Below are 14,515 nucleotides of genomic sequence, written 5' to 3' on the forward strand. Positions count from 1 at the left end.
GTCCAGCTTTACCAATCAATAATAGCAGCTATATGGTGGTCTAGATCTCTCTAATCACAGACTTTTACAAAACACATTGCATTAACAGTTGTCACCGTCTGCCAATGCAGGAGGTTTGATTTGGAGGGAAGAAAAAAATAAAATATCCAGCAATAGCCACTTACCTTCCTAGAGTTCCACATTGCGTGATGGTTGGCTAGATTCATAAATTTATACACCAGATCTGGCTGACTAAGATCACTTGCCAGAGAACAAAGCTCCTTGTAAGTAGAGAGGCCCTGGCTTGAAAACAAAAATGAAAAAGTATGCTGTAATGTATTTCTCCACCTCCAGACTATTAAAAATTACATTACCAATATTACTAGGACATTTTAAAATTATGTTTTTGCTAAATTTCCAATATTGAGTTATCTCATTACCACAGAGGCAGAGAACCAGGGTGACGAGAATATAAAAAGTCGCCTAATTCAGTTCTCAGCAATGGCTGGTAAATGACCTAAGGCACCTGTGATGCCCATGGAGGTGGAGCCCTCATCACCTCAGGAGACAGCAATAATTCTTCAGTACACTGTGCACCAATCTCTCTCAGGATCCTAAGAGAGCCGTCTGAAGACAACTTCTGTCCTCCCTATGCCTTTTCTAAGCTACAGCATCCCAATCCTGATAACTTCTTCAAGTCCTGTTAACTTCCCTCTTTATTTGCTCAACTACCTGATCTTTTTCATTATTTTGTGAAAAGTGAGCACTTTTTTTTAAAACTCAGAGGGAGTCTAGAGGGAGGATAAGCGGAATGAAACAACTTCAGTGTGAAAACACGGAGCTACGGGAGAGACAGCCTGAGGCAGGGCTCTGGGGAGGCAGGGCTCTGGGGACTCCCCAGCAAGGCCCAGCAAGCTGCAGCTGGACCTCAGGGTTTTCAGAGGAAAAGCAACAGCATAACCATGATGGAATAATGATAAGACAAAAGAGGTAAGGTCTATGAATTAATTTGAAATGCCAAGTTGGCAGACTCCAAAGCACCAAGTAGAGATGCCCCCCAAAAAAACTAGGTGCAGTGGGTGCTGATTCCTCCCTGAGGACCCACTGGCTGGGAGCTGACAGAACTGCCCTCAGTCCAAGGTCAGGTCCTCCCCAAGAGCAGCCCACCACCAATGGCTAGTCACTGAGGCAGTGAAAAGACCTGAGGAGGGGACATAGAGCAGGACCTCCCTGCAGGCCCTCCCAGCCCAGTCCCAGAGCTCCTTGACGGGTCACGATCTCGTAAGCGGGGGCAGCAGTTCAGCTCCTCCTCGGCCACCGGACCTGTCCTGCCTCCTCACTCCCCCAGGGTGACGACCCCAGGCACCCTTCAATAAACTTCCAGCATACACACCTCCATCTCAGTCTGTTCCCACAGGAAACCCAATCTAAAACACTAGGCTTTTTCACTGACATTTTCTTCTTCCACTAACACACAACACCTCCCATGAGGGTGGAAATCAACCTGGTGAGCACCCTTTCCAACGGAGAGAAGATGTCTACAGTGACTGATCAATGGATCTGGCACACTTACCCATCAGGGGTTTTGCCAAGGCCTCCCCCTTGAAACACCACTGTCTCTCCAGAAACTTCATGCTTAGCTCTAAACAAAAACAACACCAAGAATTTAAATTAGCCTCAAAATTTTCATACCACCATTCAACTAATGCATACATTTCATCTGTAAACTGATAAAATCAAATTCCCTATCAAGTATCTACAGTGTGCAAGATGTAAAAGTCAACTAACCCTTCCCATCAGCCAGAGAATTTTGTAAAATGAAGTCTAGGAAGAACAAATAGATATAAAAGACATCCCACATAAAGTTACACTGAATTAAATGTGGTCACACGTTGAGAACTATTCTTCCTACAAGGAAGGTTAACATAAAGCAGCAACCAATTACGAGAATGACTGCCCCCTTCTTCCTCTTCACAGATCGGACTTGCGTGACACGCTTCCTCTCCACATCTTCATTCCATTTAGCCAACAGTAATTACAGTACTTCTGTAATCCAATGCTTTACCTGTCCCAAGATCATTCAATTTTCAAAGCCTGAATTACTTGCCTGCTTCTAAACAGTATTTTAGTTTACTTTCTAAACAGTATACACTGGATAATTAAACTGCTATCCACAGCATAACAATCGATGACTTGCAATTTAGAAAAGGCTTAATAAACAGGAAAATCACAAGCTGAACTTTCCTTCTTCCACTTCATGTTCTCAGTATGCGCAAAACTTGTCCTGCGTGTTCAAATCTGAAATTTTCAAGTTCACTGTACCTTTTGCCAGTCATCAGTGTTTCTACAAGAGTAGAAACCAACTCCTGTTGATCTTGTTCATTGCCCAGTTCATACACCAACCCAAGGCCTTTTGAGGCAACATCTTGGCTAAGTTCTACACAGAAGTCAGACAAAACAATATTCTTTTAAGAAAAATTTGTCCTCTGGCCATCAAGTAAAAAAAAATTTAGACTTGTAACATTAACCCAAAATGATATCAAAGTAAAGATATGAAAACATAATCAACCTGCCTATTTTGTTAAAAACATACTAAATCATCTGAGTGGACATGACACCGGCAAGTCTCTGTAAATGAGAACTACATTCACAGAAGATCCAACTCACAAACCAAGTCAACCCTGCTGGGCCTTAGTGTGCAGTGCATGGTGACAAAGGGTCAATGGATGCACGTTGCACACATGAGAGGTAATCACAGGATTTCAGGACGCCCACATGTAATTTTTTAAATGGAAAGTCAACATTAGACCACATGTTTAAAACAATTAATAAAACAAAGCTACTATTTAAATGTCTAACACAAATATTTTCACTCTCTCCTGGCTTAAATCACAAAGAGAAAAGGAACTCTAAGTATCAGTAGAAGAAAGCTATTATTTGGTACAAGTACGAATGTCAAAGAAGGCCTCGGCTCCACTTTTACATGCAAATGCAAAACTGATCTAATGAATAAATGATCTAATTAATAAATAAATACATTAAGAATCAAGTTTCCTGTAGCCTTCTTTTATGTTCATTAATCCAGATTTTTCAAAATTTAAAATACAAGTTTAAAGAAGTTTGGAAATCAAATATTTACCAATTACTTACCATCATTTTCTGACAAAACAGAAACAAATGCACTCTGAATTTCTTTAAGATGAGACTGAAAGAAGAAAAAAGGCATTCAGAACACTGAAACTCCACCTCCTTGGGAGAATAAAAATCTTGCTCTCAGGGTACACAACCCCTGTGAAGTCTCACGACCAGAGGCAGTCACAAACCCTGCTGTGCTCTCATCTTCGAAGGTGGCCAAATTACCTGAAGGTTGTAGCACTTACAGGTGGTCTATCGCACACAGTCTGAGCCTCCCCATCCTCACCACTTCCTCTGACATTGAACCTTCAACTTAAGAATCATCTTCCAGCCCATATATATCAGGTACCATCCTTCATTCCTTCACGTATAGCTTATTTCAAAATACGTGTTACTGGTTAGTGGCCCTCACCCTCATACACTTCCCTTCCTACCACCTTTCTATTATAAATATTTCATAAACAGTTTCCAACAGAGCTGGATCACATTTACAGAATGGCTCACCTTCACTTCTTTATGGGTACTGAGCTTCCTCACAAGGGAAAGGAGCCAGATACAGGCTGCTTGCCTCACATGTGGGTTGGAGCTGATGATATGTTTATTTAAAATCACATCCAACACCCAGGGGACCACATCATTAACTTTAGCTCCTAGAGAAAGGGAAAGAATAAGAAGCAATTAAAATAACTGAATAGAGCTTCCTGAAAAAGATTAAATTTTAATCAACATTTACTCAATACAACAATCCTACCACCTATTAAGATCTAAATGACTAAGGTGTTTAAATAAATTGAAGGAATTGATAGTCATTCATTTCAGAACCTAGCATAAACTAAATAACCTGTCAAAGGTACTCAGATAACTTTAGCTCCCTAGAATGAAAAATTATCACCATCATGGGGGAGGCTAGGCATGCGTAGGGGTAGAGGGTGCGGGAAACCTCTGCACCTTCCTCTTAATGTTGCTCTGAACCTAAAACTTCTCTTTTTAAAAAACTGTCTCAAGTTTTTTTAATACCCATATGATTAATGTAATTTTACTCATTTAAACAGTGACAGCAGGAAAAAAAAGTATTTCTCTTCCTTTATATTTCCTTTTAGACCTTAACTGCACATGGAGTTTTTAAAATAAATATTTTTCCTTTTATTTATTTGTTTTTAAATTTTTAAATTTTTATTGGAGCATAGTTAATTTAAGATGTTATATTAGTTTTGTCTTAATTATTTTTAATTATCCCCATTCTCTCTAGTGTCAGCAATCTTTCTTTCTCTACCGTATCCTTCCCATCTCCATCTAAACACTAACAGGCAAACCAACCACTATTAACCTCACTTTCCTCCTCCAGCTAGTACGCCATTGTTCTCCTTTCCTCTGTCACTTCAGAGTTCCTCAACCTCGGCATTACTGAGGTCGGCAGGACACTCTGCTGTGGAGAGCCATCCTGCGCCCTGCAGGATGTTCACGGCACACGAGACGTGTGAAATCACAGTACCTGTAACATGTCGTCAGAAAACGCATGCCCCTTCACCCATGTGGTCACTAAAAGCCAGAGTGACTTAGTGAAGAGGCACCTGCTGCACGACCTGCACTGTGTGATAAAGGATTAGGGGACATAAAACTTGGAAACCGCTAGGCCTCAGCCTCTAACACTGGCTAAATACACCAATCCTCACGAATAGAGCACAAGTCTGAAGGTAATCGATAGCTAACTCCCCTGCCTGCTTGCCAAAGGACTAAAGAAACAGTTCTCGTTCATTTTGTGCTCAGTCTCCTTTAACCAACTATCTTTCTTGACTGAGCCAAACTGATAAGACATATATAAATATTGGAAAGAGAGTTAAAATGGAATGTATACATTTTTTTCTTTTGCTCAAAGGTGATAACAAGAACAGAAGAGGGTTACTTGGTGGTAATAAACCGATTAGCTGACTATATGGTACCGGCAGGGGGCGTATATTCTTCTTCAGTCACCAGCCAGGCATCCCGGGCGGCCACGGAACTAGTTCCTATCGCAGCACTGGTGATGGCTTCGCCGATAGTGAACTGAAGTTCTATCTGCTTGGCCTGCAATGAAGGGGACAAAAGTCAGGAGTCAGAGAGAACATTGCCCAAAAACATCCATTTCCACAAAAAAGCTGCTTACTGTCTTGTTTCTCGGCATGCTTTTGTTTTTACTCTTTTGCCTGCAATGCTCTCAGCTAACGGGATGGTTGGAAAGTGAGGCAGGGTGAGGGAACGGAGAACCCAAGAATGACTTGAGGATCTTTTCCCAAGTCTGTGTTGCACCCTTCCCCCTCAGCAGGGAACCACTAAGCAGGGATTTTTAATCTTTGGAAGAATGGAACCATTTACTTGGGGGAGAAGGGCATGGACTGTGAAGCCATACGGGTCTTGGTAGAAATTCTGTTTCTCACCAGCTACATACACTTATTTAAACTCTGAGACTCACCTTTGTCACCTGTAACATGAGCATACATAATACCATCATCCACCTCGTCAGGCCCGTAGGGATTAAACGAGGTTAACCTACATAAAGCATCTAGTAGACACTCGATTGGTAGTAACTGCACCCTTAACAGCGGCCTTTATCATTTACTAACACCTCCTCTCTGCACGCTTAAATTACATGATATCTGCAAGTTCCTCTCAAATGGTTCAGAAAAAAAACCAGAGAATGACAAAGCAAACGTGGTAAAATACTATAATTTGGTAAGTCTGGATAAAGGGTATACAGGAGTTCTTTACATTATTCTGACAACCACACTGTAAATTTGGAATTATTTCAAAAATCAAAAGTTTAAAATATTCTGAACTATACATACTCAAGTTTTTAAAATCAGATTTAGAAATTGACACATCTCACAATTATGAATCACTGACTAATATGGAATTGGGCCAGCCTCAGCTCCCTTTGGCATTTTCCTCTAATGTTTGCTGGGAATCAGAAAAGAACTAAGAATAGGAGAGTAAGAAGAGAATGAAGAACAGAGAATATGAGGGGTATGGGAATATGGGCCTTTTGGGAGAACACTGTAAAGCATACAGACAACAGTCTAGCCATTTCCAAGCTCAATCAACTAAATGCTCTAGGCTTGCTGAGGTGTTAAGTGCTGATACCGCACACTTCCTACTCCGATAAAAAGTATTTGAAGGCTTCAGTCCTACAGCTTTCCTGGTCAAAAGTTTCTCTTGGCAACTCTAAGCTGAGAAAAGGTTACCTCAAAACAGAGGATCCCATATTAGGGAGTCATTTTATGTGCCTGTTTTTACAAGTTTACATGTTAATAACAACATAGTTGGTATTACAAACAAAAACAAAACTCCCTAACTCTATTTGTGAAGATGATATCCAGATTTTGCTTTAAATATTCTAGAAATAAAGAGTGGGTAAATAGGGATCATTACATTATTATTCTCTCTACTTCTGTGCATGTTTGAAATTTTCCATAATAAAAAGTTAAAAGAAACAACAACAAAAAAAACCTTTAGAACTTTGTCCTAGATGACTGTGAAGATATTTTGCTTCTCTTGATTCCTGCTTTTTAAAAATTCTCCTCCTTCATTCTCTCTAGCATGTTTCAAGCTTTTCATATAGCTCTGTACTTCTAAACTCTTAAAATAATGTCTTCAGTAGCAAGTTAAGAACCGAGACAAACCTTCATTCATTTAAACAAAACTGGAAGAAACCCATCTCTACCATAGATATATAAAAAGAAAAAAGATGAGAAAGGAGACATCACAAGCTTTTCCCCAAGATGTTACAATGTCAGTGACATCCAGGGAGAATGAGATATGGTTATAATTTCTTGTCAAAAACTTTCACCTTAAAAATACTCCCTCAAGAATCCAGAGACCTGAATCCTAATGTCGGCTCTATCACTCAGCTGCCTTATTCCTCAACCACAGCTCTCCCCTCTCCTCCCTCTCTTCCTTCAAGGCCCAGCAGCGACTTTGCCACCAAAAAACGTGCACCAGCTCCCCCAGACAGAAGTGCTCACGCCCGCCTTCGTGAGTCCACTGCCTTACACGCAAACATCTCCTCATTCAGCTACTCTTCCAAAAATGTCTGAGGTCCTGCTACTACCAATTACGCTGCCAGGCCCCTGTTGTATAAGGGGGTGAGGATGGGGGTGCAAAACAGACTTTGCCTCCAGCCTAGTGGGCAGTTAGCAACTGTGATGAATGTTGTGAAGAAAGGTATGGAGCAGCATGAAAGCACAAATAAATAAAGAATCTACTCGAGTCTGAAGGGTCAGGAAACTTTTCAAAGAGCTATAGCAACAAACTGAGAAAGAAGGAAGCATGGGTCTTTCAAAAGCTCAGAGCAAAGAAAGACTAAGAGGCTGGTGAACAAAAGTGGCTGGTGAGTAAGTGACAAGAAGCAAGGCCCAGTCAGGGGCCACATCAGACTGTGTTAGGTCACTCATCATATTGGCTAGCAGTTGTCTACTTATAGGTCTTCTCCACCACACTGGACATTTATCTAGAAGACAGAAGCGAAGTCATCAGACTCAAGGGCAACCAGAATACTGGCACCCACTCCCCACATCTAGCTGAATGGGTACATTTCCCCTTCTACCTACACTGCACCACGCTTTACTCAAAAATGATGAAAAGGGCTTCCCTGGTGGCGCAGTGTTTAAGAATCCGCCTGCCAATGCAGGGGACACGGGTTCGAGCCCTGGTCCAGGAAGATCCCACATGCCGCGGAGCAACTGAGCCCGTGCACCACAACTACTGAGCCTGTGCTCTAGAGCCCGCGACCCACAACTACTGAGCCTGTGCGCCACAACTACTGAGGCTGCACTCTAGAGCCCACACGCCACATCTACTGAAGCCCACGGACTCTAGAGCCCGTGCTCCACAACAAGAGAAGCCACCGCAATGAGAAGCCCGTGTACCGCAACGAAGAGTAGCTCCCGCTCGCCACAACTAGAGACAGCCCGTGCAGAGCAACAAAGACCCAACACAGCCAAAAATAATAAATAAATAAATAAATTTATTTTAAAAAAAAATCATGAGAAAAGGACTTCCCCACAGAGGTGATTTAGTCAATGCTATGATTACCACAGTGATGGGCCCACAGCTGGTACTCAGTAAGTACTTGGTGAATAAATGAATAAAGTTTTAATTTAAAACCTCACAGCATGCAAAATTCCAAATTAAGAAAAATGCCTTTTGTTTGAATGACTAACAACCAGATAGCAATATAAATACCTCCACAGAATCCATCAGACCTTGCAAGAGGAGTTTCTGGTGAGGAAAATCTCCATCCCCAACTGGAAAATATCCCAGTGTTTGGATAGCTCTTTCTTTCATCTGAAGAACACAGAATTTTTTTTTTTTTTTTAAATGAAGTATATAACAACTTGGTCCCAGAAAAAATGTTTCCAAAATGAGAAAGCAGGGAGGGGGAGTCTGTCTAACTAATGCATCAGCACAATTTTTTTTTTAAGTATCCAATTTTACAGAATTATGTCTAGAAGACATTGGCGGTAGAAAGACATAAAACTGAGTTCATTAAGGGTCCACAGTTGCAAAAGAAGGAAGAACAAAGTCTTTAACTAGTTCATTATCCTACAAGCTGTAACAGTTATAAATGTAGATTCTGGGCCCAGAGGACCTAAGATCAAGTCACAGCTCGACCATTTTAATAGCCTTTACAACTGTGTGACCTCAGGCAAGTTACTTCACCTCTCTGTGACACTATTTCCTCATCTCGGAAAATAGAGATGACAATTGTACCTACTTCACTAGATCTTCTGAGGATTCAATTAATTAACGCATGTGAAGCACTCAGCATATGCTTGGCAGATTGCAAGTGCTCAACAACGGATGGTAATGACTAGTTGCTAACAGCTAATAAAAACTACTGTGATCTCAGAAAGTTTTAAATAGTAGCTAGATCAAGAATAAAATTACATATTTATTAAACTTGTAGTAAGCTGATTTTTCTGTTCATTAAATCATCTTATACTTCAACACTGAGGTGTTCTTATCCCAAAGAAAATTTTTGAAGTCTATGAAAGTTTTTATCTAAAACTAATAAAACCATAAGTGTCCTTTTCCTCAGAGATTACTCACACTGCTTACTACTGCCCAGACTTCTTAAAACCAAACTAGGTATAGGAAGTTAAGATTTAGATTTGGTCTGAAATTACAAAAATCGTAAAACTATTTAACACTTTATTACCCCCCTTTTGCATGACAAAAGAATTACCTGATACATTTAATATTTACCCAAATCTTAACAGTTATGGGCCTAAATTGGAGTAACTGGGTCATGTGGTATACACACAAAAGCGGTGCACAAATCATCCCCAACTCAAAATTAAACAGTCACCTAGACTTTCTTCTTTATCATTCTTTTTCACATTCAATCCTTCCTCCAGCTGTAATGCCATCTATCCTGACTATGATTCTGCTTTTACTCATTTATTTACCTATGAATGGAAAGAATTTCAGAAGAGAAGGATAAAAGGAAGAGACTTGCCTTATTTGTTTCTTTACTGGAGGGTATTCTATTTAGCAGGCTTTCCACAAGATGCAACTTAGTAAAGCCAGATCCCTCGCTGGGGATTGGGAGTGGACCATTTCTGCCAATTTCACCCAGGGCTGTACAGGCAGCAATTGCCAGGAGGGGTGATGTACTATCCAAAAATGAGCCTGTAAACACATTTAGACAAAAGAAAATTTTATATCATTACCCCTGGAATCCAAAGCAACCAGCAATGTACTCAAGATTTTTTTAAAGACAGCAAACCAAAATCAAAGTATATAACATATTTTCCAGTTGATAATTTGTTAGCATTTCTTTAGTAATAAAACACCAGAGTCATGTCCTTTCTTAATGTTTACATTTTTTCCCATAATGGAATCATCTCTGTTAAATAGAAACATATAGAAAAAATATATATATAGAAAAACTAGAGTACTTGCATTGTTATTAAAAACACAGAATTTATTTAGCATCAAGATTTTGTGAAAAAGCTCGTGTATTTAGAGTGCAATGCTATAAAAAGAAATTAAAATGTTACAATAAATTTTAACCTAATTCAAAAAAATTGTAACCTACTTATGCTGACATCCAAATCCGCATAAACACATTAATTACCGATAGTTTCTGTGGCACTCTGAATGAGTTCCTCTTGTTCGGGCAGAAAATCAGCATTTGTCTCCACGTCTTGCTGCTCTGCCATTTTCATTTTCTTCTTAGCCAAATATCTTCCTACTGTGAATCCCAATGCAAGCAAGGATCCGTGCTGTATCTCCGGGCTCTGGATTTAACAACACAATACCGTATGTCTGTCTCTCTCACACGTGTGTGAATGCAATGAAATAACTGTGTGTTTACTACAGTCATCTCCCCAATAAAATATAAGGCTAAAGAATAAAGTGATCATGTGAGGCTCCACTGGATGTTAATAAATCGGCTAGGGAACAAGAGAAAACTTGAGTTTCAAACACAGAATTCTGAGAAGTTAAGCTGAGTCCTGACTCACTTGGACTTAAGATTCCCTAATCCCATACCCAGCTCCAACTCTGGGTGAGGTGAGTCCATCGCATGCTCTTATAAGCACCCACACTTTCTTCGAGCTTAAAAATAACACTTAGGTAAACATACCGTCATAACTTTCAAGCATAATTTCCCTCTACTGCCAACAAAATACAATGAACAGATCCTATTTCTAATTGCTAAAACCTCCAAATGCAAATAAAATATTTGAAAGCACATGGTTTCAACAGTGTTTCCTAACGGGACAGGTACAATGAGAGGTGGCAGTAGATAGGGAAGAAAAAAGGAACTAACATTTCTGAGCACCAAGCGCTACTAGAGCTTCTCATGTATCCACTCCCTGCCGTATTCGTAGCACTTAAAACAATGCCTATGAGACACGAGGCACTCAAAATTTGTTGACTGAACTGACTGAATCCATGTATTATCTATCTCATTTAATCTTTACAATCATAAAGGCAAGAAATTTATGAGTTCGTTTTACAAATGAGAACACAAAAACTAAAAATATATTAGATGCTTTTGTAAAACTATTTCCCACAAAAAAGGATAAAGACAAAACTGATAACATACATGATTGTCTTTTGTAGTCTTTATAAGCTGTTCTATCATTGACTTCAACTCATTTCCTGACACTGTAGATACCACCACAGAATAAAACAATGCTGCCAGTTCACGCATCTCTTCTTTACTGCTATTCATCAGACTCTGAGCGGTGCAGAAAAAGAAATACACACATAACATATGATCATCTCCCTGCTGACAACGTCTAACATTTAAAACATTACAATGTTCCATCTATTGGTAACTATGAGAAAAGAACACAACAAGCTATTATTTTAAAACAAAATAACAGCAGAGGTATAGACCAAAATCTTATGTGCATTTTCATCAAAGATACAAAGTATAAAACAGGTGGAATTAATACACAGCTGATCTGAAACAGAGGTCAGCATGTGTTTTCTGTAAAGAGCCAAATCTATCGCAATGATTCCACTCTACTATTGCAGTGCAAAAGCAGTCATAGACAACAAATGGGTGTGGCTGGATTCCAGTACAATTTTACAGACACTCTAATTTTCACATGTCAGGAAATTTTGTTCATCTTTTAATTTTTTTTCAACCCTTTAAAAATGTAAACAGTATTCTTAGCTTGCAGCCCATACAAACAGGAGGCGGGCCAGATTTGGCACATGGACCACAGGTTAATGACCCCTGAGCTACAAGATCAAAGGTCAAAAACTCTAAGATCATTTTAAAATCAGCAAATATTCACAAAGATTAAAAAATCTTTTTAAACTAGAAGCAATTTCATGAGACTAGATTTTCCAGAAAAGTACAAAACTCACTCCTCTTGGTAAATTACCTTCATGCTTTCACACTTAAATAATTGGTACATTTTACCATAATTCAAACTGCATTTTCCAAAAAGAACTACATTATGTAGCACAAAAGGTATACAAAACTATATGAGCCAGACCTGTAATAAAAAAGATTATTCACTGTTTATCTGAAATTCAAGTTTAACTGAGTATCTTGCATTTTTATTTGCTAAACCTGGTAACCCTTTTGGTGTGACCACGGGACAAAAATACTCTCCAACATGGCTGGTGGGAGTGTGAATTGGAACTACTCATATGGAGGATGTGCATTATCTATTAAAATTGCATCCATGTGTCCTCAATTCTACTTCTGGGGAATCTATCTAAAAATATACCCACTCATATTCAAAATGATGGATTGTTCATTGCAGCAGACTGGAAGTACCCTAAATGACCATCAATAAGGACCTACAATAAATTATGGCACATTCATGCAGTGGAAAACAATGAAGTTGTTAAAACAAAGGGGATGTTCTCTCTGTAGTTATACAGGAATAACTCCATGTTCTAACGCTAAGCGAAAGAAGTAAGGTACAAAGCAGTGTGAAGGGCTTCCCTGGTGGCGCAGTGGTTGAGAGTCTGCCTGCCGATGCAGGGGACACGGGTTCGAGCCCTGGTCTGGGAAGATCCCACATGCCGCGGAGCAACTGGGCCTGTGAGCCACAACTACTGAGCCTGCACATCTAGAGCCATGCTCCACAATGAGAGGCCGCAACAGTGAGAGGCCCACACACCGCAATGAAGAGTGGCCCCCGCTTGCCGCAACTGGAGAGAGCCCTCGCACATAAACAAAGACCCAACACAGCCAAATAAATAAATAAATTAATTAATTAATTAAATTTTTTAAAAAACAGTGTGAAAAGTATAATACCCTTTTGTGTGAAAAAAGGTAGAAAAATCAAAAATGTTAATTTCATTTGTGTGTATATGCATAAATAAACTCTAGAAGGGACACCATATACAAATAAGTGATAACCTATGCATGTCTGTCAGGTGAGAGAGGAAGAGGCAGGAAGGTGAAGGGATCTGGGTAGCTGAGAGACTATGCAAAGGAGACATCTTACATAATTGTTTACTTAAATTATACATATTTATTACTTTTTTAAACTTTTAAAACAGAAAAATAATTTTTTCTTACTTATAAGACTCCCAATTCATCTCCCCCTCTCACCTAAATGGATCACTGCAATACATGGACCTACACGCTTCCCAGTAAGTGTTTAATGATGAGAGTTTCAAAATGACCTCAAGGCAGAAAAGGCCACCGAAACACTGGTAGGAAGGCGACATCATGAGACCAAAGTTTAAAATATAGAATCAAAAAGAAATACACATGCACAGGATATACCTTTATCCATTCGGTTTTGTCTACAAATTTGGTAGCCAGCTTTTCTGGATACACTGAGACAGCTTCCAATAGACAGTACATGACTGGCAAACCTAAATAAGAAGGAATTCAGAACCATTCTGATTTCAAGAAAAGCAATAAACGTACAGAGATCACTACATTCCTTTAAAGCATAAGGCTACAGCTTTAGGAGGCATTCCCCAGTTCTACAAAAGTTAACTTAAATACAGTATGTGATTCAATACAGCAAATTTACAGACTTATTGTCTATAAAAAGATGCCCTGTTCTTCACATCCACTTCCAAAGTAAAACTATATTACCTATTGTTAAGCATTTCTTTCTGAAAAAAGAAACAGTGGACCAAAGATGAACTCAGGCAAGTTTAGAAAAGAAACAAAGATTCATGTTCAGTTGTAGGAGAGAAGACAGAAAATAATTTTGCTATAAATTCTCAGCTGAGTTTAAAATTAGATTTTTGCTTAAGTGCTTTAGTATAATCCTCAGCGTCATGACCGCCTACCTCCAACCCCTGCTAACAGCTGCTGAAGCAGGCCGATGTAGATCTGAACAGGGTTGGTTTCCCCACTCTTGGAAGAAGACGAGGAGGGTGTTGTCTGGCTGCCCGACATTAAAGTCCGTATATAGCGTCCAATGGCCGGGGCGTGGTCTTGCATATCAGCCAAACTCTGAGAGGTGGGCACCACTCCCGCACTGTGAGCCAGGCACATGCGCAAGTACAGGACTATCTACAGACAGAAGGAAGAAGGACACCAGATAAGCGTCTCAAAAACTCAAGGCAGGAGATATTCTTCAAAGTGACAGTTCCCAGCTTTGATTTCCCACCTTCCTTCATAAAGCTATTCAACAGCCCTCACAGAAGCTGGAAAACATGACTCAACGTGTGAACTGAAATTACCACAATGGAGCAGAACTTACATAACCAGCTTTTATAATCCAAAGAGTGGTTTTTAACAGAGTTAAATGGAGTTAAAACACAAACTCCACTTTTAAAGTCTAAAATGTAACAAGGAAAATCATTATTTTTTTTTAAAGATGTGTGTGTATGTATGTGAGAGAGACAGACAGACAGACACTGGGCAGAAACCTGGGACCAATGATCTGTTCCTGTGGAACTCCAGCTGCATTTAATCTCC

General features: G+C 39.6%; 1 protein-coding gene across 8 annotated transcripts in view; it reads right to left on the reverse strand.

Annotated features, from left to right (window-relative positions):
• Window positions 1-14,515, reverse strand: part of ECPAS (Ecm29 proteasome adaptor and scaffold) — a 101,544-nt gene that overhangs the window by 25,423 nt on the left and 61,606 nt on the right. For all 8 annotated transcript variants that reach the window (XR_009503744.1, XM_059925290.1, XM_059925288.1 and 5 more), the window contains 12 exons: window positions 13,882-14,107; window positions 13,361-13,452; window positions 11,204-11,338; window positions 10,229-10,391; window positions 9,608-9,780; window positions 8,332-8,433; window positions 5,055-5,178; window positions 3,619-3,764; window positions 3,130-3,184; window positions 2,302-2,416; window positions 1,553-1,621; window positions 165-282 (listed from right to left, as the gene is read on the reverse strand). Coding sequence is in view for 7 of the 8 variants with exons in the window: in XM_059925290.1 (XP_059781273.1) it covers window positions 165-282; window positions 1,553-1,621; window positions 2,302-2,416; window positions 3,130-3,184; window positions 3,619-3,764; window positions 5,055-5,178; window positions 8,332-8,433; window positions 9,608-9,780; window positions 10,229-10,391; window positions 11,204-11,338; window positions 13,361-13,452; window positions 13,882-14,107 (1,518 nt within the window). In the remaining variant the exon portion in view is untranslated. The remainder of the gene's footprint in view (window positions 1-164; window positions 283-1,552; window positions 1,622-2,301; window positions 2,417-3,129; window positions 3,185-3,618; window positions 3,765-5,054; window positions 5,179-8,331; window positions 8,434-9,607; window positions 9,781-10,228; window positions 10,392-11,203; window positions 11,339-13,360; window positions 13,453-13,881; window positions 14,108-14,515) is intronic.

The sequence above is a fragment of the Balaenoptera ricei genome, chromosome 6, assembly GCF_028023285.1.
Source record: "Balaenoptera ricei isolate mBalRic1 chromosome 6, mBalRic1.hap2, whole genome shotgun sequence".
NCBI lineage: Eukaryota > Metazoa > Chordata > Mammalia > Artiodactyla > Balaenopteridae > Balaenoptera > Balaenoptera ricei.